This window comes from Acipenser ruthenus, chromosome 52 (assembly GCF_902713425.1).
Source record: "Acipenser ruthenus chromosome 52, fAciRut3.2 maternal haplotype, whole genome shotgun sequence".
In the NCBI taxonomy this organism is placed as follows: domain Eukaryota; kingdom Metazoa; phylum Chordata; class Actinopteri; order Acipenseriformes; family Acipenseridae; genus Acipenser; species Acipenser ruthenus.
In genome coordinates this window covers 1,231,162-1,254,281 of record NC_081240.1, presented here as the reverse complement: position 1 = coordinate 1,254,281, position 23,120 = coordinate 1,231,162, and the positions used below count along the sequence as shown (strand labels likewise).

The window sequence follows — 23,120 nt, the reverse complement described above, 5'->3', positions numbered from 1 at the left end:
TTATAATGTATTAATATTAATTTTGGATATTTCTTTATTTTTTTACGTTTCAAAGCGAATGTCCTGGCTTTCTTTCTGATATACCCCTCTTTGGTGTCTTTTTCAGGATACTCAGTAGCGATGTTCTGCTCTCAAGTGATCCATATCAATGATAAATGTAGTTTTCTGAGTAGTTTTCTCAGTATAAATTTGTTCTGTAAAAAGATAAATGATTTGATCACAATTGTATGACGGGGTCAGTGAACTCCAACTGTCAGTCTCAAGACCAGTGGAGCAAAAACAGTGACGCGCATAGCAACAGAACGCTGACACGTCACATGACTTAGGGGGGGACACACATAGCAACAGAACGCTGACATGTCATATGACTCAGGGGGGGACGCGCATAGCAACAGAACGCTGACATGTCATATGACTCAGGGGGACGTGCATAGCAACAGAACGCTGACACGTCACATGACTCAGGGGGGAGACATTTGCCATGACAAGGGCACAGATTCGTGCTGTGTAAATAACGGCGATTTTAAAAGAATTTTAAAGATTTTTTTTTTTTTTTTGAGAATTTTAAACCCCTTTTTTTCGCTTTTATCGCCTTTTCCAGTCCATGTATTACAACACACTCATTTAATCTGAAATAGCTTTGGTCTTGAATTGAAGTTTGAATTTCCATCGACTGGGATATTTAATCGTTTGTTTCTACATCGCTATACTCGGTGCTTACTTTGTGTCGGGGCTCAGCCCCGGAACCTCTGGGCGTGCAGAGTCATATTCCCGGGACCTCGAGTTAAAAATCTCATTAAACGCTTTCTTTTTAAATTCTCAACACAGCTGTATCAAGTCTGCAAGTTCTTGCGTGCGCGCTAAAGAGACAGTCCGCTGCCACGTTTTTAGCCGACTTTAAATTACTTTACGATTTCATCTTGAGCGCCTTTAAGTAAGATGTCTCTGGCTGCGCTTTTGTCTTTTATAAAAAAAACAAATAAGATTACTTGATTTGAAAAACGTCATGAACGATACAAGCAACTCCTTACACTACAAACAGCCAGCAGACACGGCCCCGGGAACACGCTGTGAGATATTCTGTCTCGCTGCGCTGGAGTTCTTAGTTCGAGGCTTTTCTCTTGAACCCTTATTTTGTTGAGGTTAGCTGTGGATCTAAAGGGTCAGGCTCATACATTTACCTATTAGGGGTCCGTCAGTCAGTATATAACATCTCAAACTCTTTGATTTCAGTATTTCATTTATTACATAGAGCCCTGTGTTCAGTGTTGCTGTATAATTAGGGCTTCTGTTTTTCGGGTTTTATAAATTGTATTTTTTGGTGCTTGTTATTTAGCTCTTTTCGAGTTTTATGTAAATCGTTTTTTTCGGGGCTTTCGTTTTTGATATACTGTATGAAATTAGTGTTTTATTTGCAAAAAAATAGGGTATATTTGCAAAAAATAAATAAATAAATAAAACTCAAAGTGAATTGTTCTTATTCATGTTGTTCTGTTTAGTTTAATATGGAATGCACCGAATGCAATGTGATTTATCAATATAAATGACCCTGCTGATCTCACCATGTAATCGCTTGGGACACAATAATGCATTTCTGTTGGATTTTCAGGGTTACAGGATTCCTGCTCTCAATAAAAGGCAAATGATGCTCTCTTCATATAGACCTATAGCTATATTTATATCTCTATCTCTATATATCAGTTATAATAGCTGTGTTAATCAGGACACAATTGGGAGTAATGTAAAAGGCTAATTTGGCTGGTGGCACTCCGAGGATGAAATGCACCTGGTCCAGGAAGTTAAAAAAGCCTAAGCCAGTCTTTAAGTACATTAACAGCCCACGCTGTCGTTTTTAAAAATGTTTTTTCGATCTTTGTTTTCTTCTGTTTCATGTAGCTGTTCCTCATCTCCTGTTAGTGTTACTCTTGACAGTTGCTGGTGCACTTATTTCCTTTTTTTCAGGTGCTGTCTTCACTCAGCAAGCTGGTGTTGCACCAGTTATCTGTTTTCATCCCCAAATATATTAAAATAAATAGGTTGAATGTCACTCATTTGTGGCAGTGGTTTTGTAACTAAAAACAAATCAAATGTCAGTTTGTCATGGAATTTAGAATGTAGTGGTGTGTAGTGATTTATTCAAAGTGAAGCGGCTCATTAGTATGCAAGCCATGCTATACATTGTATACACACACGGTCATGTGATGCTGTTTAAAGGGTTCATAAGGACCTTTGTATTTTATTGTGTTGCATGTTCCCATGTGTTGCTACAACTGTTTACGTGAGGTGTGTGTATTGTTTTAATTATTTTACATTTTGACCCCTTTTTTATCATCCTCCTGCTCACATATGTAACTGAGATGGATTTACCAGTGAGCAGGAGGATGATGGGAAATGTAGTTCTGAGAGGTCCATGCGGGTACATGTGAAGCCATCTTGAGGCAGGGAATTTAAAAGTTCAAAAAAGTGATCAACATCATCCATCAACGCTCCCCAAGGAACTTGACAGAGCTTTAACAGTTTTGTGAAGAAGAATGGTCAAATATTGCCAAATCTAAGTGTGCAAAGTTGGTAGAGACCTATCCCAACAGACTCACAGCTGTAATTGCTGCCAAATGTGCTTCCACCAAGTATAACTCAGGGGGGTGAAGACTTATCCAATTATGATCTTTCAGTTTTGTATTTTTAATATTTTTAATATATAATTTTTTTCTCCTTGACAGTGTGGAAAAAAATCCTCATTTAAATGCATGAAACTCTGAGGCACTGACACAACAAAATGTGAAAAAAGTTCAAGGGGGTGTAGACTTTCTATAGACACTGTAGTTGACAAAACTAATATTGTTTATCAGTTTCATTATTTCTTACACATATTTTCTCTCTATGCAAATGTTAGTATAAGTTCGGCAAATGAAAGGTTATTTTTGTGCATGAAAAGGGTCAAAACATACCTGCGTGTACATACTGGAGATGAGATTGAGCGATATTTTGGTTATTGCGAGCTAACCCGACAAGCAAAAACATTAGGCTTACAAATACAGGCTGGTGTTAACAAATTTGCTAAGATGAAAGCGAGACGCTACCCCCTTTTATTTTTTATTTATTCGTGATTATCCGTGGGGTGTAAACATGTCATTTAAAACTTTGCATATTTCAAGTTAGCTATAAAATTTGATAAGTAACTTGATCTGCAACTGTTTAAGAGCTGAAAACAAGTAAAAAGGTCTAATTAAGCAAATGATCAGTCCAATCAAGGGTCTAGTTAAGTAATTGAGAGCTCAGTTGGAATGAAAACCAGCAGACACAGGGGGTCCTCAGGACCAAGTTTAAAAAGCCCTGCTGTTGAATGATTTGAAACAGATGGAGATTTCAAGTTATGTATAAAATTGAATAGAACTTGGAATCTCCAACTTCTTATAAGGCGAAGAAAAGTTTAAAAATGTTATTAACCAAATTGTTAGTTGAATTGAGTGTTCATTTAAGTGATAGAGAGCTGGGTTGGAATTAAAACCAGCAGCCACAGGGGGTCCCCAGGACCGGGTTTGAGAGCGTCCATTCCAATGCAACTCACCAAATTCAATACACACCTCGAGTTGAGTTTGATACATTTCACCTGCTTTCCACAAAGAATGACTCTTTGTATTAAATATAAACCAATTAACATAAACTGCTAAATAAGCACCACATTCCTGTGAAAGTCGAAAGAAGAAATATGGAGCAAAGTTTTAAATGACATGCACAAGAATAACCTTTCATTTGCCGAACTAATAACAACATTTGCATACGGTGAAAATATGTTAGAAAAATAAATCAATTGATTTTCATGTATAACATTGCCTTCATTTTTTTCTGTATAAATGCATATTTAAGCAATGTAACATTTTAAAACAGTAATTCTAACTTCAATCAGATTGCATCTAATAATGTAGTGCAGTGGTTCCAAACCCCCGGTCATTTTATAAGTAACGTGAAATATGCAACTGTTTAAGAGCTGAAAACAAGTCCAGCAGTGTTAGCACCAGTCTGAGCCAAATATGGGTGATGAAATTTCAAACATCATCCAAGGTGGGTCGCTGACTAAACATTTAGCGACATATATTGCTTTGCAGTTTGCATTAACAGTCACTAGACTTTATAAGATGGTAACTTTCACATTCGTAACACACACACACACACACACACACACACACACACACACACACACACACACACAGACAGACAATTTTTAGACAAATTGGATTTTTGCCTTGGTAAAAATGCATTCCTAGCTACACCCCTGGTTATTACTGCCTTTAAAAATCCAAAGCGCTATACTCGTTATTGACAGAAATTATGCAGTAACGAGTTACTTAAGTAAAGAAGTGCTGTTCAAACCGTTGTAAAAAAATAAATAAATAAAACTCCGGTCAGTGTAACAGAACTCTCTAAGTTTACACATTATAGATTTTGAACAGAAACACAAAGTTAGACTCATCAGCCCTGATATTAAACAGTAAAAAAAAAAACTGCCAAATTTGCTGATTAATTCCTAATCTTAACATTGTAAATATTTGTTGCGGTTTACAGTATCATATAATATGCTGTCCTGAATCAATCTTTCATTGTTAAATGAGAGGGGTTTCATGGGGAGAGAAGGGAAAGAGGGATAGTTGTGGAAGGGTTACTGTGACAGTCCCACTCCCAACTCTCTCCTCTCAGCCCCTCTCACGCCGATTCGGCAGTTTCTGCTCCCCCTGCTTGTTTAAACGTGGCCTCTCAGAGGTTCACACAACTCCAGGAAATCAGCGCAGTAAAGTTTCGTTTCTTGTGAAATCGTCAGTCTCTCTGTCTCACTGCAGCAGAAATGGCAGAAGTGAATATTCTGGTATCAGAGAAGCAGTTTAGCTGTCCAGTGTGTCTGGAAATATTGAAGGACCCAGTCGCTATTCCATGTGGACACAGTTACTGTATGGGGTGTATTAAGAACTGCTGGGATCAGACTGATCATACAGGTGTCTACAGCTGCCCCCAGTGCAGAAAGACCTTTACCCCAAGGCCTGTTCTGCGCAGAAACACCATACTGGCTGAAATTGCTGGAGAATTCAAGAAGAGAAGGCTCAATCCTCCTCCTGCTCAAAGTTATGCTGGACCTGGAGATGTGCCGTGTGATTTCTGCACTGGGAGAAAGTTCAAAGCTGTGAAATCCTGTTTGACGTGCCTGGCCTCTTACTGTGAAGCACACGTCAAGCCACACTATGAGGGGGCTGCTTTCAAGAGGCACAAACTGGTCAACGCTATTGAAAATCTGGAGCAGAAGCTTTGTGCTGAACACCAGAAGGTTTTTGAGGTATTTTGTAGAACTGATCAGACGTGTATTTGCTGGCTGTGTGCAGACAAAGAACACAAGAGCCATGATACAGTCTCAGCTGAGGCAGAAAGGAGTGTGAAACAGGTAAGGGTTTGAACCATTTCCTTGTAGCTATCCTAGAAGATAAGAATTCACAGGATATTTAGTGTGTCTATTTATAAAATGTCAGATAGTTTTACATTAGATCAATTAGTGCATTGAATGTAATATTGTATTGAGACCTATTTTACTTTCTCAGCCTAAATTATTATGGATTAGGTTTATATTTGTAGTTTCTGGTTTATTTGGGTTTTCTTTTTATTCGGTTCAATTGCTTTTCATTTTCACTATTTTGATATGATTATTTTACTATGTATTGTGAAACTTGTAAATGATATATCATGTTTGAATATGTTTTATTGTCATATATCATATCTTATATTTCATATCACAGTTAAATTGTGTAACAAACAAAGCCTGCTACCTGATTTAAACAAATAAACAAAAGCATGTGCCCAAAATACATATGAAATGCAATCTACATTAGAGAAAGCAGCTTCAGCTGTCTAGTTGCCTGTCATAAGCTTATGTAATGTGACACACGCTGGATCAGCAACAATTCTCAGTTAGCAGTGTGACAGAGCAGCAGCCCTGTCCCTGTAAAGAGTGTGTGGGAGAATGTAAGGTTAGCAGGGAAGGGGTTAAACCTGCCCCGTCAGCAATCACAGGTGTAGCTATTTCCCAGTTAGGTAATTGATGCTAATTGGGTAGTGACCACACAGCTATAAAAGCAGGGAGAAATCCCTTGTTTGGTGGATGCTCAGCCTGGAGGCATTAAGAGGTATTTTGTTTTGTTTAAATCTTTTGTTTTGGCCCTTGTGTCTGTTATTTGTGTTTAGTAAAAGTGTGCAGTAGCGCTGAGCTTGAGCAATTCTGTGTCTGAGTCCCTCTCCCTGCCGATAACACCTGGGCCTTTATGCTAACCTTCCCACAAGTAGTAAGAGCCAGTGCCATCTAGTGAACAGGTGTTGTAAATCAGATTTTCAATTGCATTGCTGGCAGCTGTACACTAGATGGCGCTGGTTTTTACCACAATGCAGGCATGTTGTCCGATCTAGCCTGTCTGCAGATGTCTATGACAGGCAACAAGACTGAAGATCAGCTTCTGAACTCAGGTTAGCTCCCCATAACACAGACTCATTGAATTAGAATTGAGTATTGCAATAAGACCGTTCTGAATCACTGAAAACATCATAAGGAGATAAAGAAACAGCGACAAGATCATGTAATTTGCTGCATTCCATTTAAGTAAGAATTATTGTGACAGTTTAGATAGCATACCTTTAGATATTGACAATCAGGGTATCCGTTTGCATAATGTGTGTATCGTTAATCTAATTCCATATTATGGAGAGAGGTGTAAATAACACTGCGTGCTCCGAAATATCCTGTGTTGGGAGTGACAGGATATCACTCAATGCCCCATCAGAAATGTCACTGTGTCACTGTGTTTCTACACAGAAGCAGCTGGGAGAGACACAGACAGAAATACAACAGAGAATCCAGGAGAGACTGAAAGAAACTGAACATCTGAAACAGGCTGTGGAGTCACTGAAAGTGGGTATTGACAAGAGGTTATTATTATTATTATTATTATTATTATTATTATTATTATTATTATTATTATTATCATCATGAAAAATAAATGGAACAAACCTATTTACAAATATCAAAAGATTGCATACTGTCACTTATTTTCCATTTAGACATCCATTAGAACAGATTTCTAAACTGATAAATGCGCAAATTGCGCAAATCTGCTGAAGTTTAAAGAATATCACTACGTGTTTCTGAAATCAATTCTAACCATGTCTCCTCTACTGTGTTCTTTCACTCAGAGATCTGCACACAGGGAAATAAAGAAAAGCAAGAAGATCTTTACTGAGCTGATCCGATCCATTGAGAAGATTCACACTGAGGTTATTGAGCTGATTGGAGCTAACGAGAAGGCTGCAGTGAATCAGGCTGAAGGACGCATGAAGAAACTGGAGCAGGAAATTGCTGAGCTAAGGAGGAGAAACGCTGAGCTGAAACAGCTTTCAGAGACAGAGGATCACATCCATTTTCTACAGGTAACATCACTGCTTGTTAGAAAATCTCAAGTCCATAACTGGGACGGTTTCAGACAGACCTCTCCAATTGAATGAATCCTTGTTTTTCCTCAGGAATGTTTTGGACCCCATTCTGTTTCACTGAAAACTCCTTTTCTCCACTTTCCTGTTGTAGAATTTCCAGTCTCTCTGTGCCCCTCCTGAAGCTGGAGACTTACCCAGCGTTACTGTCAATACAGACATCTCTTTTGGGGCTGTGAGGAAAGCTGTATCTGAACTTAAAGACCATATTGAGGACTTCTGCAAGGGGGAATTAGTCAAAATAACCACAACAGGTTGGTGTGAAATAGATTCATTTGGTAGAGAATTCTCAAATAGACCATGGCTTGAGGAGGGGGAGGACATTAATAAAGACCTCTTGCAGATTGTTGGCAATATGAATATTGCAGATGTTTTATTTCAAATGATTTCCCCAGGTTGAAACGTCCCACCTCATTTACAGTGACATCCCAAGTGATGATAGCAGGAAGGAAGAGAGTTTCTAAAGACATTACACGAGAAAATAACACAATAGCATTCAAACACAAACAGAGGGATTCACACATTAAACAACACATTCATTCCATATAGGATGCTAACTTATAGTCCTGCACTTTCTTAACAAACATTTAAGAACTGGAGGTCATGGTCATGTTTGTATTCCAAGTCCTCCACAGTAAAGTCTTTGGTTTAAAACAGTTTTCTGTATTTTATTTAGTGAATGAAACAGCAGTTTATACCCTGGGGTCTAGGAGCAGTGACAGACGTTTCAAAGGTAAGGCTCAGTAAAAGAGTGGCTGGAGATGTATTATATTCGTTCTTGTGTGAAAGATTCCTGATGAGGGTGGAGTTAGCTGGGTCCTTTGCTACACTGATAAACTGAACAGATGCACTTTTTGTTTAAAGATTAAGAACATGGCAGATTGCTGTTTGGAGTCTTGTGTGTGTTGTGTATTAATCCTCATGTTTCAATTCTGTTTCTCTCTCTTTTTTTTTCTGCCCAGTGAATGAAGTTGCAGTTTACAGTCTGCAGGCTCCAGAGCCAAGGAACAGAGCTGAGTTTTTAAAATGTAAGTCTGTTTCACTGAAACATTTGATTGAAAGATGTGTCACTCCATTGTGAGAAGAGCTAACACTACAGAACAGGGAGGGGTGGAGCTTGAGGGCAGCAATTATTATTATTTATTAGTAATTGTGAAGCCATTAGTCTACACTCCTCTCCAACAAGCATTGGTTCAGATGAATACATGCAGAATGACTGGGGGAGGGGCATTTGTTGCCTGTTTTTCCACTCAGACCTTTCTCTCCCTAAATATCTTGGTATCCCTGAATAGATAATCATCCCATCTTTTAATACATGTACAATGCATGTGAAACCAGTTGTGGGGTAAAATGAACAGCTATCTCTCCCAGTCATCCTGTGCTGGTAGTAAATGTATATTGCAGTATCACTGCACTTGTGGGATGGATTGCTCATTAAAATATTAGACAGATATTTGAAGAGTGGACGATATTCTATTGAAGATATTTAGTAAGCAAGGGGTCTGAGTGGGTAAAATGGAAACATATACCCTGTAGGAACATTAATCTGCTTTTAATTAGTACTAATGGAAGAAGTTAGAATTATACATCAAATTTATTGATTATTAACCTTAGAGGGAAGAGGGAGCATGGAGGAAGGAGGAGGCAACATGGAGGAAGGAGAAGGGAGGGTGGATCAGAGGAGAAGGAACAGGGAGGAGACAGCAGCGAGCAGGGAGGAGGCATCAGGGAGGAGTGATGAGGGAGGAGGCATCAGGGAGGAGTGATGAGGGAGAAGGGTGCAGGGAGGACAGAGCAGGGAGGAGGGATCAGAGGTGAGGGAGCAAGGAGGAGACAGGCGGGAGGGAGGAGGGGGCAGGGAGTATAGAGGCAGGAAGAGGGAGCACAGATGTGGGAGGAGGGAGCAGGCTGGGGGGACCATGGAGGAGGGAGAAGGGATTTTAGTGGATGATATTCTATTCAAGATATTTAGAAAGCAAGGGGTCTGAGTGGGTAAAATGGAAACAAATGCCCCTCCCCCAGTCATTCTGCATCTATTCATCTGAACCAATACTAGTTGGAGGGGAGTGTATATATTTTACAATGAATAGCATCATTACATTGTGCATTGATTGCCAGCTTTAAAATGAATTCACACAAACTCACCCAAAATAATACAAATAATCCAATTACTCCCTTCTGTACATTTGTACCTCAATGCCTCTTCTGTTTTCCAGCTGTAACCTCATGTCAGAAACAGCCATTATAAAAAGAACCTACTGTAATATGTATTTATCGGTCTGTCTTTTTGTTGGTTCTGTACCATTCAAAACTAGTCCTCTTCTCTTCAATCAGATTCCTGTCAGCTCACACTGGACCCCAACACAGCGCATAGAAACCTCTGTCTGTCTGAAGGGAACAGAAAGGTGAAACGGAGGAGAGAGACCCAGAGATATCCTCATCACCAAGAGAGATTTGATTACTATCTCCAAGTGCTTTGCAGAGAGCGTTTGTCTGGGACTCGCTGTTACTGGGAGATTGAGTGGAGTGGGGGAGGGGCTAATATAGGAGTCACATATAAAGGAATCAGCAGGAAAGGAGGGGATCATTCCTGTGCCCTTGGATTTAATGACAAGTCCTGGAGTTTGTTCTGCTCTGATTCCAGGTACACTACCCTGAACAATAACAATCAAACTGCAATAAATGCCCCCCGCTCCCCCAGAATAGGAGTGTATCTGGACTTTAATGCCGGCACGCTGTCCTTTTATGGCGTCTCTGACACAATGACCCTCCTGCACAGATTCCAAACCACATTCACTGAGCCGCTCTATCCTGGGTTTTATATTTATTGTGGTTCCTCTGTAACAATCTGCCAGCTGAACTAGACTGTTTTGTGTTGTAAGAAACCCTTTGTATTGAACTCCCTGTCTGTCCTCTCCACTCCTTGCGTGAAGGGAATGTTCAATCTGACACAACTTTAGATAAAAGTTAGGGGGTAAAACGGCGCCACCTGCAGAGCGAAACGAGGTGAATTATTTCTTTTTACACTTATGGACTGTTAAAGACTCTTTATGGTTTAAATCAAGTTAAATCAAATTGTTCAGAGAGGGGGAGCAGTTTTTTGTTTTATTAATTTTATTGTTTATTATTATTCAAAGCACAGTTTAAGGTCAACAATCTTTATAACCAGGTTTTAAATTAAAACCAAAACATGAATGTAAAGAAGGACCATTTAATAACCATTTTTTATGTTTCTGTACTTTAATTAATGTAAACCTTTTTTATGTACTTTTTCTTAAATGTTTTGTAAAGTTTATAATTTTCAATAAATGTTTTGTTCTGCGCCTATAACAATGACCACACAGTGTTGCTTTAACTGAACTATACCAGCAGACCAGCCTATTTCATACAGGTCTTTGTAACTAAACAATACCAGCAGACCAGCCTATTTCATACAGGTCTTTGTAACTAAACAATACCAGCAGACCAGTCTATTTCATACAGGTCTTTGTAACTAAACTATACCAGCAGACCAGCCTATTTCATACAGGTCTTTGTAACTAAACAATACCAGCAGACCAGCCTATTTCATACAGGTCTTTGTAACTAAACAATACCAGCAGACCAGCCTATTTCATACAGGTCTTTGAAACTAAACAATACCAGCAGACCTGCCTATTTCATACAGGTCTTTGTCCAGTGACTGCTGGGTCTGATGGAAGAAGAAAAAAACAGAGTGATTCAGCCTATTGTATCTTTCAAAGGTTTGTCTGCCAGTTGAAGGAGCCAATGATAGCAGGGTAATACTATTGTGAAGATGCTCAAAGAACACTACAGGTACAGTCCTGAATCCTCCCAGAAGCTGAGGGTGTGAAGTATAGAAGAACTGAAATGTCCGCTCTGGAGAGACAAACACCAAAAAGATAACAAAGTTACAAACTGGATGAAAGGAGACGCTGAAGATGTGAAAAACCTGCTTTTATTTGATCCACAATATTGTACTGTCTCCTTTCATTCAGTTTGTAACTTTTGTATCTTTTTTTATCTTCTTTCAATTAAGTGAGAATCAGTCTTCATGACATAAGAGAAGCAGAGCTGAGGCTCTGATGCCATGAACATTTGCTCTGTTCACTCTCAAAGCCCTGCTGGAATATTTGAATGGCGAATGTTTTATTTTTCATAATGACTGTACATTCTAATAGGTCACAGTGATTATTATCCTTAAACAGAAATACAAAAGTAATAAAGCACAGCTCTAAAACTCATTTCAATATGTATCTTTTCTAAATGGTAACATGAGTTCATATCCTCTCCTCCCACATTACTCACTGCTCCTGTTTAAACACACACTGAGAGCAGGGAGGGGGGCTCCATGTTAGCAGTGGAACAGGAACATCTGCTGGATGACATTACACCACAGGGAGAGGTCCTGCGCTGGTTGCCATCGTGACAATCTCCAGTATCTCTGCAATGGACTCTGACCAACGCATGACTGACTGAACCTGTAATAAGCTGATAAAACAGGCAGTCATAAATATTAACAAGCATGCAGAAATGTGGAGAACCTTTGATCTGTCTGCTTGGCTATCTTTCTGTAGAAACTCCCCTCCAACTCTCTCCTCCCCGCCCCTCTCACTGATTCAACAGTCTCTGCTCAGCCTGCTTGTCTAAACCTGGCCTCAGACCCAAACCCCACCTCTTAGAGTTTTACACAACTCCAAGAAATCAGCACAGTGAAGTTTCTGTTGTGAAATCGTCAGTCTCTCTGTCTCACTGCAGCAAGAATGGCTTCAAACTTGTGGTCAGAGGAGCACTTGAACTGTCCAGTGTGTCTGGAGCTATTGAAGGACCCAGTCACTACAGCATGTGGACACAGTTACTGTATGGGGTGTATTAAGAACTTCTGGGATCAGTCTGATCATACAGGTGTCTACAGCTGCCCCCAGTGCAGAGAGATCTTTACCCCAAGGCCTGTTCTGCGCAGAAACACCGTGCTGGCTGAGGTTGTGGAGAAATTAAAGAAGACAGGACTCAATCCTCCTCCTGCTCAAAGTTATGCTGGACCTGGAGATGTGCCGTGTGATGTCTGCACTGGGAGAAAGTTCAAAGCTGTGAAATCCTGTTTGATGTGCCTGGCCTCTTACTGTGAAACACACGTCAAGCCACACAGTGAGGTTACTCCATTAAAGAGGCACAAGCTGATCAATGCAATTGGAAATCTGGAGCAGAAGCTTTGTGCTGCACACCAAAGATTATGTGAAGTCTTCTGTAGAACAGATCAGACGTGTATTTGCTTGTTGTGTTTACAAAATGAACACAAGAGCCATGATACATTCTCAGCTGAGGCAGAAAGGACTGGGAAACAGGTAAAGGTTTGAACTATTTCCTTGTAGCTATCCTAGAAGATAAGAATTCCCAGGGATATTTAACATGTCTGTTTACTAGGTTATACAGTTTCACATTGGATCACTGCTCGAAAACAACTAGAAAATAAAAGATGATCAAACAAGAAAGGAGGTCCCGCTCCAGGAACAGTCTCCCTGACACCTCCTCTCTAGACTTGGGTGGGATTAAAATCCCCTAAACTTGTTCCCTATTCCTTCCAGTGCTAGCGATCCTGGTTAACTCACACAGTGATCCGAGATACATTTTTCCTCTTGTGTTTTTCTCACCCTGGTTAACACACGCAGTCGTGAGGATCCTACAGCAACACTCTCCTTCCCAGACAGTCTGTATCCCTGCTTGTAGAACCAAGAAACTGGCTTTTCAGACCCTTTTTAAAGGCATGTGGCCGGGGCCAAGAGAGAATCTAATCAGTTAACACCTGGACACATTCCACACCTGGATTTGAATATGCCTTGCCATATCTAGCACAATCTTGATCATCAAAAACATTATTTACAATTAAACAAAAATACACTATTTACACTTGCAGGATTTGTTCAGCTGTTTTGTGGTGCATTTTTAGTGTAAAATTAGCATTATTTATATTCCTAGTGTTTTTATATGTATCTTGCAACTTTATAAAATCATATGTAAGTTTAATTGTTTAAGATATTATAGTTTAATTGGTAAAACTGTTTAAAAATAGCATTCCTAGCAAAGTCAAGCACCTAATTAAAAAAATTATTAAAAAATAAAAACAAGATTAATATGATATACAATATACAAGATTAATATGATATTCAATATACAAGATTAATATGATATAAAATATACAAGATTAATATGATATTCAATATACAAGATTAATATGATATACAATATACAAGATTAATATGATATTTAATTTACAAGATAAATATGATATACAATATACAAGATTAATATGATATTCAATATACAAGATTAATATGATATACAATATACAAGATTAATATGATATTCAATATACAAGATTAATATGATATACAATATTCACAGGGCTTCTGTTTTTCAGTGTTTATTAATTCAGGGGAGACCTGTACTGACTATCTGGCACATGCGTATTGCTGCAGGTAGAGGGCAGCAGTCTCCTATGATCCGCTTGTCAGTCATGGCGATGACACGGAGAGGTGGTGAAGAGTGTGTGTGTGTGCTTTCCCTCTCTCTAAGTGGCTGAGAGGGGGGCCTTGGGAGATTGCTCGGCCCTTAAGAACGGTGCTTTAGGTGCACTCGGGTGGCCGGATTGGGGAACACACCGTGACCCTGACCGCAGACGTCAGGTGTTAAAAAGGAGGAAAACGAGGCAAGTCTGGCTGAGGATAACAGCCGGCCTGAAAATAATTAAACGAGAAATCAAAATACATAGCTACACACCCAAAGGGACGGGTTTAGTTATACGGGGGAACTCATCCCAGTGTAAAGCAAGCGAGCTTAGGACGGAGGCTCGTGCTGACCGGCTTAGCGGCAGTGGGGGCACTGCGTAAGCAGAACTTTTGTTTGTAGGTTTATTACTGTGTTTTATTTTCCCCTTTTCTTTCGCCTTTGGTTTTCATTATTATTTACGAGCACTTGTTGTGCCCTTGCTTGTGCACCTGTTGTGGTACAAGCCGTGGTGCTGGTTACTGTCGCCAGTATCCAGTCCACGGACAACAACGCCATCTCCTGGACGCAATAAATCAGTGCGCCTGAGCGGCTTTTCAAATAAAGTACTGTCTCCTGGTGTCAGTGAGTTGCCCACCACCCTCCCACACTTCTTAATAAACTAATACATCACATTTTAAACAAGACTTTAATAATTGTGTTTTGAAATATAGTAAACAAAACCGATGCCTTTAAAAGTGACACATACGCATCTATCTGCACTGGCAGAGCTGCTGTGCCCGTGCCTTTAAAAGTGACACATACGCATCTATCTGCACTGGCAGAGCTGCTGTGCCCGTGCCTTTAAAAGTGACACATACGCATCTATCTGCACTGGCACAGCTGCTGTGCCCGTGCCTTTAAAAGTGACACATACGCATCTATCTGCACTGGCAGAGCTGCTGTGCCCGTGCCTTTAAAAGTGACACATACGCATCTATCTGCACTGGGAGAGCTGCTGTGCCCGTGCCTTTAAAAGTGACACATACGCATCTATCTGCACTGGCAGAGCTGCTGTGCCCATGCCTTTAAAAGTGACACATACGCATCTATCTGCACTGGCAGAGCTGCTGTGCCCATGCCTTTAAAAGTGACACATACGCATCTATCTGCACTGGCAGAGCTGCTGTGCCCGTGCCTTTAAAAGTGACACATACCCATCTATCTGCACTGGCAGAGCTGCTGTGCCCGTGCCTTTAAAAGTGACACATACGCATCTATCTGCACTGGCAGAGCTGCTGTGCCCATGCCTTTAAAAGTGACACATACGCATCTATCTGCACTGGCAGAGCTGCTGTGCCCGTGCCTTTAAAAGTGACACATACGCATCTATCTGCACTGGCAGAGCTGCTGTGCCCGTGCCTTTAAAAGTGACACATACGCATCTATCTGCACTGGCACAGCTGCTGTGCCCGTGCCTTTAAAAATGACACATACGCATCTATCTGCACTGGCAGAGCTGCTGTGCCCATGCCTTTAAAAGTGACACATACGCATCTATCTGCACTGGCACAGCTGCTGTGCCCGTGCCTTTAAAAATGACACATACGCATCTATCTGCACTGGCAGAGCTGCTGTGCCCGTGCCTTTAAAAGTGACACATATGCATCTATCTGCACTGGCACAGCTGCTGTGCCCGTGCCTTTAAAAATGACACATACGCATCTATCTGCACTGGCAGAGCTGCTGTGCCCGTGCCTTTAAAAGTGACACATATGCATCTATCTGCACTGGCACAGCTGCTGTGCCCGTGCCTTTAAAAGTGATACATACGCATCTATCTGCACTGGCAGAGCTGCTGTGCCCCTGCCTTTAAAAGTGACACATATGCATCTATCTGCACTGGCACAGCTGCTGTGCCCGTGCCTTTAAAAGTGACACACACGCATCTATCTGCACTGGCAGAGCTGCTGTGCCCGTGCCTTTAAAAGTGACACATATGCATCTATCTGCACTGGCAGAGCTGCTGTGCCCATGCCTTTAAAAGTGACACATACGCATCTATCTGCACTGGCAGAGCTGCTGTGCCCGTGCCTTTAAAAGTGACACATACGCATCTATCTGCACTGGCAGAGCTGCTGTGCCCGTGCCATGCCGTTCTTGCCAGTCTGCCCACAGTGAGAGGTGTGTTTTCGGGAGGATTGCTTGTACACTTAAAACGTTTGATCTTTCAATTTATAGCCATCATTTAGCTGAGAAATTGTTTTTATTGTTTTTTATTTTATTAATTATTAAAGTGTTCATTTTTTGTAGCATATTTTACTTTTTTTAATTATGAAGGCTTAAAGTCAGTAGAGGGCAGAAAAAGTAATTTAATTTGGTGAATTAACAAAGTTTACATGATTAAAACAGATATGTTTAAGTTTAAAACAGAATGTAATAATCTATTTTGGATTTTGTTTGTTGAAATCTACAATTTCTTTCGCTCACCCTACTAGTCCCCTCTTTCCTTTGCTCTCTTCCACAGTGAAGTCCTTCTGCTCACGGGCTCATTCTTCTGGGGATTTTGTGTGTTTAGGCATTTTTTACATTTCTTCACAATTTTCAATTCTGTTTTAAATTCCACGAGTGTGTGAATCCTCCCTATTGAACTGTAATATAGCTTTAAATCCCACGAGCAAGAACAACCCTCCGTTTCTAATTGTAATCTCGTTTTAAATCTCACAAGCGTGTGCAGTCCTCCAATAGAAATGCAGGAATGTGCTGCCACTCAGTTTAAAGTATTCAGAATGAATCAATGATAGATTCAAGTCAGGAAGGAGGTGCATTGCCCGACTGCGCTGGGAAAGGTTGTTATTTATTTATTTATTTTTGTTTTTCTTCTTAGGTTTTAGGTTATTTTATTGTATTTTTTCACATGGAAAGGGGTGAAGTCAATGTGAATTGAGTAACCATGTCCAGTGTTTGTCTGGTTTTTACTGGGTATACACTGATTTCATTGTTTTGTATCAGTGCTGTTTTATCTGTGTTTATCGGTTAAAACAGGAAATCAGAAGCCTTAAATATCCATTAAAGAGAAAGCTGCTTCAGTTTCCTAGCTGCTTGACAAAACAAACATGTAACACATGCTAGATCAGCCATCATGCACTGTTACTAGTATGAAACAGTACCATCTAGTGGACAGCTACTGTGGATCAAGTGTCCTTTTGTATTGCTGGCAGCTCTGCACTAGATGGTGTTGTATCTTACTACTATACACACATGTTGTCTGATCTAGCCTGTGCTACAGATGTCTAAGGCGTGCAACTAGAACTGAAGAGCAAATTATATTCGAGAACCACTCAGAATTAAAGCAAACATTGTAAAGAGGTTAGGGGACAAGAAAACATAAAATATATATAAACTAAATTGATTCTGTCAGTTTCAATAGCATACTTCAACAGGCCTGTGTTGGGTGTGACAGGATATCACTCAATGCCCCATCAGAAATGTCACTGTGTCACTGTGTTTCTACACAGAAGCAGCTGGGAGAGACACAGACAGAAATACAACAGAGAATCCAGGAGAGACTGAAAGAAATTGATGAGCTGAAACAGGCTGTGGAGTCACTGAAAGTGGGTATTGAAAAGAGGGGGTTATTATTATTATTATTATTATTATTATTATTATTATTATTATTATTATTATTATTATTATTATTAACAGGTGGACTGGAACACATCTACTGAAGTTTACTGTCTATGCCTGATGTGTTGTTGATATCAATTCTAACCATGTCTCCTCTACTGTGTTCTTTCACTCAGAGATCTGCATGCATAGAAATAAAGGAAAGTGAGAAGATCTTTACTGAGCTGATCCGATCCATTGAGAAGATCCACACTGAGGTTATTGAGCTGATTGGAGCTAACAAGAAGGCTGCAGTGAATCAGGCTGAAGGACGCATGAAGAAACTGCAGCAGGAGATTGCTGAGCTAAGGAGGAGAAACACTGAGCTGAAACAGCTTTCAGAGACAGAGGATCACATCCATTTTCTACAGGTAACATCACTGCTTGTTTGAAAATCTCTAGTCCATAATTGGGACGGTTTCAGACAGACCTCTCCAATTGAATGAATCCTTGCTTTTTCCCCAGGAATGTTTTGGACCCCATTCTGTTTCACTGAAAACTCCTTTTCTCCACTTTCCTGTTGTAGAATTTCCAGTCTCTCTGTGCCCCTCCTGAAGCTGGAGACTTACCCAGCGTTACTGTCAATACAGACATCTCTTTTGAGGCTGTGAGGAAAGCTGTATCTGAACTTAAAGACCATATTGAGGACTTCTGCAAGGGGGAATTAGTCAAAATAACCACAACAGGTTGGTGTGAAATAGATTCCTTTGGTAGAGATTTCTCAAATAGACCATGGCTTGAGGAGTGACAGGACTTGCAAGACATTAATAAAGACCTCTTGCAGATTGTTGGCTATATGAATATAGCAGCAGGGAGACAGCAGGGAAGAATGAGCAGGGAAAAAAGACTTTTACACCCTGAAATGCCGTGAATAAGCCTTGTTTCTTTTCAGATTGCTGTTTGGTGTCTTGTGTGTGTTCTGTATTAATCCACATGTTTCAATTCTATTTCTCTCTCTTTTTTTCTGCCCAGTGAATGAAGTTGCAGTTTACAGTCTGCAGGCTCCAGAGCCAAGGAACAGAGCTGAGTTTTTAAAATGTAAGTCTGTTTTCACTGAAACATTTGATTGAAAGATGTGTCACTCCATTGAGAGAAGAGCTAACACTACAGAACAGGGAGGGGTGGAGCTTGAGGGCAGCAATTATTATTATTTATTAGTAATTGTGAAGCCATTAATCTACACTCCTCTCCAACAAGTATTGGTTCAGATGAATACATGCAGAATGACTGGGGGAGGGGCATTTGTTGCCTGTTTTTCCACTCAGACCTTTCTCTCCCTAAATATCTTGCTATCCCTGAATAGATAATCATCCCATCTTTTAATACATGTACAATGCATGTGAAACCAGTTGTGGGGTAAAATGAACAGCTATCCCTCCCAGTCATCCTGTGCTGGTAGTAAATGTATATTGCAGTATCACTGCACTTGTGGGATGGATTGCTCATTAAAATATTAGACAGATATTTGAAGAGTGGATGATATTCTATTGAAGATATTTAGTAAGCAAGGGGTCTGAGTGGGTAAAATGGCAACACATACCCTGTAGGAACATTAAGTGAACTGTAATTGTATGCAGAGCTGCATTTGATTGGTTCCAATTGAAGAAGTTTGATAAGATCGAGGAATTATAATGAACAAAACAATCAAACAGCAAGAGGGTTTAAAGGGTTCATAAGGACCTTTGTATTTTATTGTGTTGCATGTTCCCATGTGTTGCTACAACTGTTTACGTGAGGTGTGTGTATTGTTTTAATTATTTTTATTTTTTTTACATTTTGACCACTTTTTTATACTTATAGATAGCTTCACATGTAACTGCATGGGCCTCTCAGAACTACATTTCCCATCATCCTCCTGCTCACATATGTGATTGAGATTACCAGTGAGCAGGAGGATGATGGGAAATGTAGTTCTTCGAGGTCCATGCAGGTCCGCGGGAAGCCATCTTGAGGCAGAAAATGCAATTTAAAAGTTTAAAAAAGTGGTCAAAATGTATTAAAAAAATAATTAAAACAACACACACACCTTCCATAAACAGGATGTGAGGATGCAGCAGACAATGACTGTTGATTTTCTCAGTGATTTGACTTTTCTAACCGTCTCTCCTCTACCCGTTCTCTTCTCTTCAATCAGATTCCTGTCAGCTCACACTGGACCCCAACACAGCGCATAGAGAGCTCTGTCTGTCTGAAGGGAACAGAAAGGTGACACGGGGGGGAGAGACCCAGAGATATCGTCATCACCCAGAGAGATTTGAGAACTGGGCCCAAGTGCTTTGCAGAGAGGGTTTGTCTGGGACTCGCTGTTACTGGGAGATTGGGAGGAGTGGGAGAGGGGCTCTTATAGGAGTCACATATAAAGGAATCAGCAGGAAAGGAGGGGATTATTCCTGTCTCCTTGGATGCAATGACAAGTCCTGGAGTTTGGAATGCTCTGGTTCCAGTTACTCTGTCCAGCACAATAACAATTGCACTGCAATAACTGCCCCCCACTACCCCAGAATAGGAGTGTATCTGGACTTTAATGCCGGCACGCTGTCCTTTTATGGCGTCTCTGACACAATGACCCTCCTGCACAGATTCCAAACCACATTCACTGAGCCGCTCTATCCTGGGTTTTGGCTTAATTCTGGTTCCTCTGTAACAATCTGCCAGCTGAACTAGACTGTTTTGTGTTGTAAGAAACCCTTTGTATTGAACTCCCTGTCTGTCCTCTCCACTCCTCGGGTGAAGGGAATGTTCAATCTGACACAACTTTGGATGAAAGTTAGGGGGTAAAACGGCGCCACCTGCAGAGCGAAACGAGGTGAATTATTTGTTTTAGCAACGAATGGATTTCATACGAAATAACTGTATTTAATTTATTTTTTAAAAATTGTTATGTTTTATATATATTTTAGAAAATGTCATCCAATACTCAGTGCTGTAACAGTTTTTAAAAAAGTCAACTTAAGTTTGCTTTATTGTATGTGTGTGTTTGTATTATTGTATTGTATTGTGTGTTTGTTTTCTTTGATTTCCATAAAATGAGTTTTATGTTTATTTTTTCAGATTTTAGTAATGCGATTTAATAAAAAAAAATAATTTGATTAACTGTGACTTATTTATTAATACTCATTAACACGGTTTTTCAAATGAGAAAGAAAGAGATAGAGAGAGGGAATAAGAGAGAAAGACGTATGGTAAAGCATAGGGAAGCATTGTAAAGCACAGAGAGGTCTGGTAAAGCATAGGGAAGCATTGTAAAGCACAGAGGGGTCTGGTAAAGCATAGGGAAGCATTGTAAAGCACAGAGAGGTCTGGTAAAGCATAGGGAAGCATTGTAAAGCACAGAGAGGTCTGGTAAAGCATAGGGAAGCATTGTAAAGCACAGAGAGGTCTGGACTCTAACCCTGGGTTTGAGACTCAGCTCAGTGATTTGGATTCCTGAACAGCTTCTTAGTAAAGGTATTATTCAGCATGCCGCCGCACCGTGAACTAATAAGAAAAGACTTTCAGTACCTGGCAGGCTCTTGTGACATATCAGGAGGGTCATTCTCTTTACTCCTTCTTCTTCTCCTTGGAGTCGGGTCCATGCCTCTCTCTACTGAATCACTCGTTCCTCAGTTAGCTGGGTTTCTCCTCTGCAACACAATTGAAACAAGTCCGTTGTGGGGTTTTGGATTTGGTCCCCACCTGGCTACCGAGTCCCCACTTGGTGGATGTGTAACCACACCTAAGACCCCACTTAGATAGGTAGACAAGAACACAAACACACACACAAACACAAATACACACAGGAACTGACACACACAAATACACACAGGTACTGACACGCACACACACACAAAAATACACACAGGTGCTGACACGCACACACACACACACAGGACCTGACACGCACACACACAGGTACTGACACACACACAAACACAGGTACTGACACACAGGTACTGACACGCACACACACGCACACACACACACACACACACACAGGTACTGACACGCACACACACACACAGGTACTGACACGCGCACACAGAGAGATACTGACACACGCACACACACACACACAGATACTGACACGCACACACACACACAAACACACACAGGTATTGACACACACACACAGTGCTGGCGCTGGGAAGCTTGTCTGGAGACTTATTGATCCCAGAATCTCATCAAGCAGCTTCTTGAAGGATCCCAGGATGTCAGCTTCAACAACATTACTGGGGAGTTGGTTCCAGACCCTCACAATTCTCTGTGTAAAAAAGTTCCTCCTACTTTCTGTTCTGAATGCCCCTTTATCTAATCTCCATTTGTGACCCCTGGTCCTTGTTTCTTTTTTCAGGTTGAAAAAGTCCCCTGGGTCGACATTGTCAATACCTTTTAGGATTTTGAATGTTTGAATCAGATCGCCGCGTAGTCTTCTTTGTTCAAGACTGAACAGATTCAATTCTTTGAGCCTGTCTGCATACGACATGCCTTTTAAACCCGGGATAATTCAAAATGAAATTCAAAGTGCAAAATGAAAAAACTGATTTACAGAATTGACAGGGGGATTTTTATTTTGAAAGGGTTTCAATTCAACGACCCTCTGGTCGGACATTTTTTCATTGCATATCATCTTTAAATCTACCCTCCAGTTTTCACAAGGCTCAGTAAAATTATGTTCTACCCCTTTCAAGAAAGAGGAAGGAATTAAAAAGACTAGAGTAAAAGTCATTGAAAATACGGGCTAATCTATCATAGATAATTTCAACAGAGTTGAGCACCACATGGTCAGATACCAAACAGAATCACATTGCAGAAAGGTGTCAATACAAAATAAAGCACTCAAGTCTGTCATATAATCCAGTTGATTTTATTTTAGGATCTAGATGCTTTGTTTGTGTGATTGTTTTCATCCCCTGACAGTGTGGTTTCTTCCTGGCATCAGAGCGCTGGATCCGCTGCTCCCTCCTTCCCAAACCTCCTTCAGCTTTCCTCATCTGGAAACAAGAGACAGAGAGATCGTTGATAGACTGTGCAATTCAAACTGGGACACAGCGATCGTTGATAGACTGCAATTCAAACTGGGACACAGTGATCATTGTCAGACTGTGCAATTCAAACTGGGACACAGCGATCATTGTCAGACTGTGCAATTCAAACTGGGACACAGAGATCATTGTCAGACTGTGCAATTCAAACTGGGACACAGAGATCATTGATAGACTGTGTGGCGACTGACACACAATGTGTTGCAAAAAGCGCAACACCTGCTTAATTCTTAAATTAATTGCAGAGGACCTGGCCAGGTTCTGTCCTATCTTATATTCTAGTTGCTAATATTATACTACATGCATACTCCCTTTATATTTTTCAACAGTGAATAATATTATATATAATGGATACTTTATTATAAACTAATACTATGCTCATTAGTTTATTTTTCTAATCTAATCGTTTTGGCAGCAGTTCTATGTCTGGTATTG

At 40.4% G+C, this 23,120-nt stretch overlaps 2 protein-coding genes across 2 annotated transcripts; both read left to right on the top strand.

Moving 5' to 3' along the window:
• Nucleotides 1–4,840: 4,840 nt before the first annotated feature.
• On the top strand, nucleotides 4,841–10,758 carry LOC131722995 (tripartite motif-containing protein 16-like). The gene is made up of 7 exons (XM_059016252.1): nucleotides 4,841–5,428; nucleotides 6,845–6,940; nucleotides 7,222–7,455; nucleotides 7,610–7,769; nucleotides 8,192–8,248; nucleotides 8,478–8,543; nucleotides 9,850–10,758. The coding sequence occupies exons 1-7, from the start codon at nucleotides 4,841–4,843 to the stop codon at nucleotides 10,377–10,379; spliced, it is 1,731 nt and encodes a 576-aa protein (XP_058872235.1). The 3' UTR covers nucleotides 10,380–10,758.
• Nucleotides 10,759–12,067: 1,309 nt separating this feature from the next.
• LOC117432894 (tripartite motif-containing protein 16-like) lies at nucleotides 12,068–20,680 on the top strand. The gene is made up of 5 exons (XM_059016094.1): nucleotides 12,068–12,860; nucleotides 17,517–17,612; nucleotides 17,802–18,035; nucleotides 18,191–18,344; nucleotides 19,772–20,680. The coding sequence occupies exons 1-5, from the start codon at nucleotides 12,279–12,281 to the stop codon at nucleotides 20,326–20,328; spliced, it is 1,623 nt and encodes a 540-aa protein (XP_058872077.1). The 5' UTR covers nucleotides 12,068–12,278; the 3' UTR covers nucleotides 20,329–20,680.
• The last annotated feature ends 2,440 nt before the right edge of the window (nucleotides 20,681–23,120 follow it).

Coding starts and splice junctions, on each gene's coding strand:
- LOC131722995 (XM_059016252.1), top strand. CDS start 4,841: ATGGCAGAAGTGAATATTCTGGTATCAGAGAAGCAGTTTAGCTGTCCA. Junction 8,249..8,477: donor CAGTGACAGACGTTTCAAAG/GTAAGGCTCAGT, acceptor TTTTCTGCCCAG/TGAATGAAGTTGCAGTTTAC. Junction 8,544..9,849: donor CAGAGCTGAGTTTTTAAAAT/GTAAGTCTGTTT, acceptor CTCTTCAATCAG/ATTCCTGTCAGCTCACACTG.
- LOC117432894 (XM_059016094.1), top strand. CDS start 12,279: ATGGCTTCAAACTTGTGGTCAGAGGAGCACTTGAACTGTCCAGTGTGT. Junction 17,613..17,801: donor AGGCTGTGGAGTCACTGAAA/GTGGGTATTGAA, acceptor TCTTTCACTCAG/AGATCTGCATGCATAGAAAT. Junction 18,345..19,771: donor GGAATTAGTCAAAATAACCA/CAACAGGTTGGT, acceptor AACCGTCTCTCC/TCTACCCGTTCTCTTCTCTT.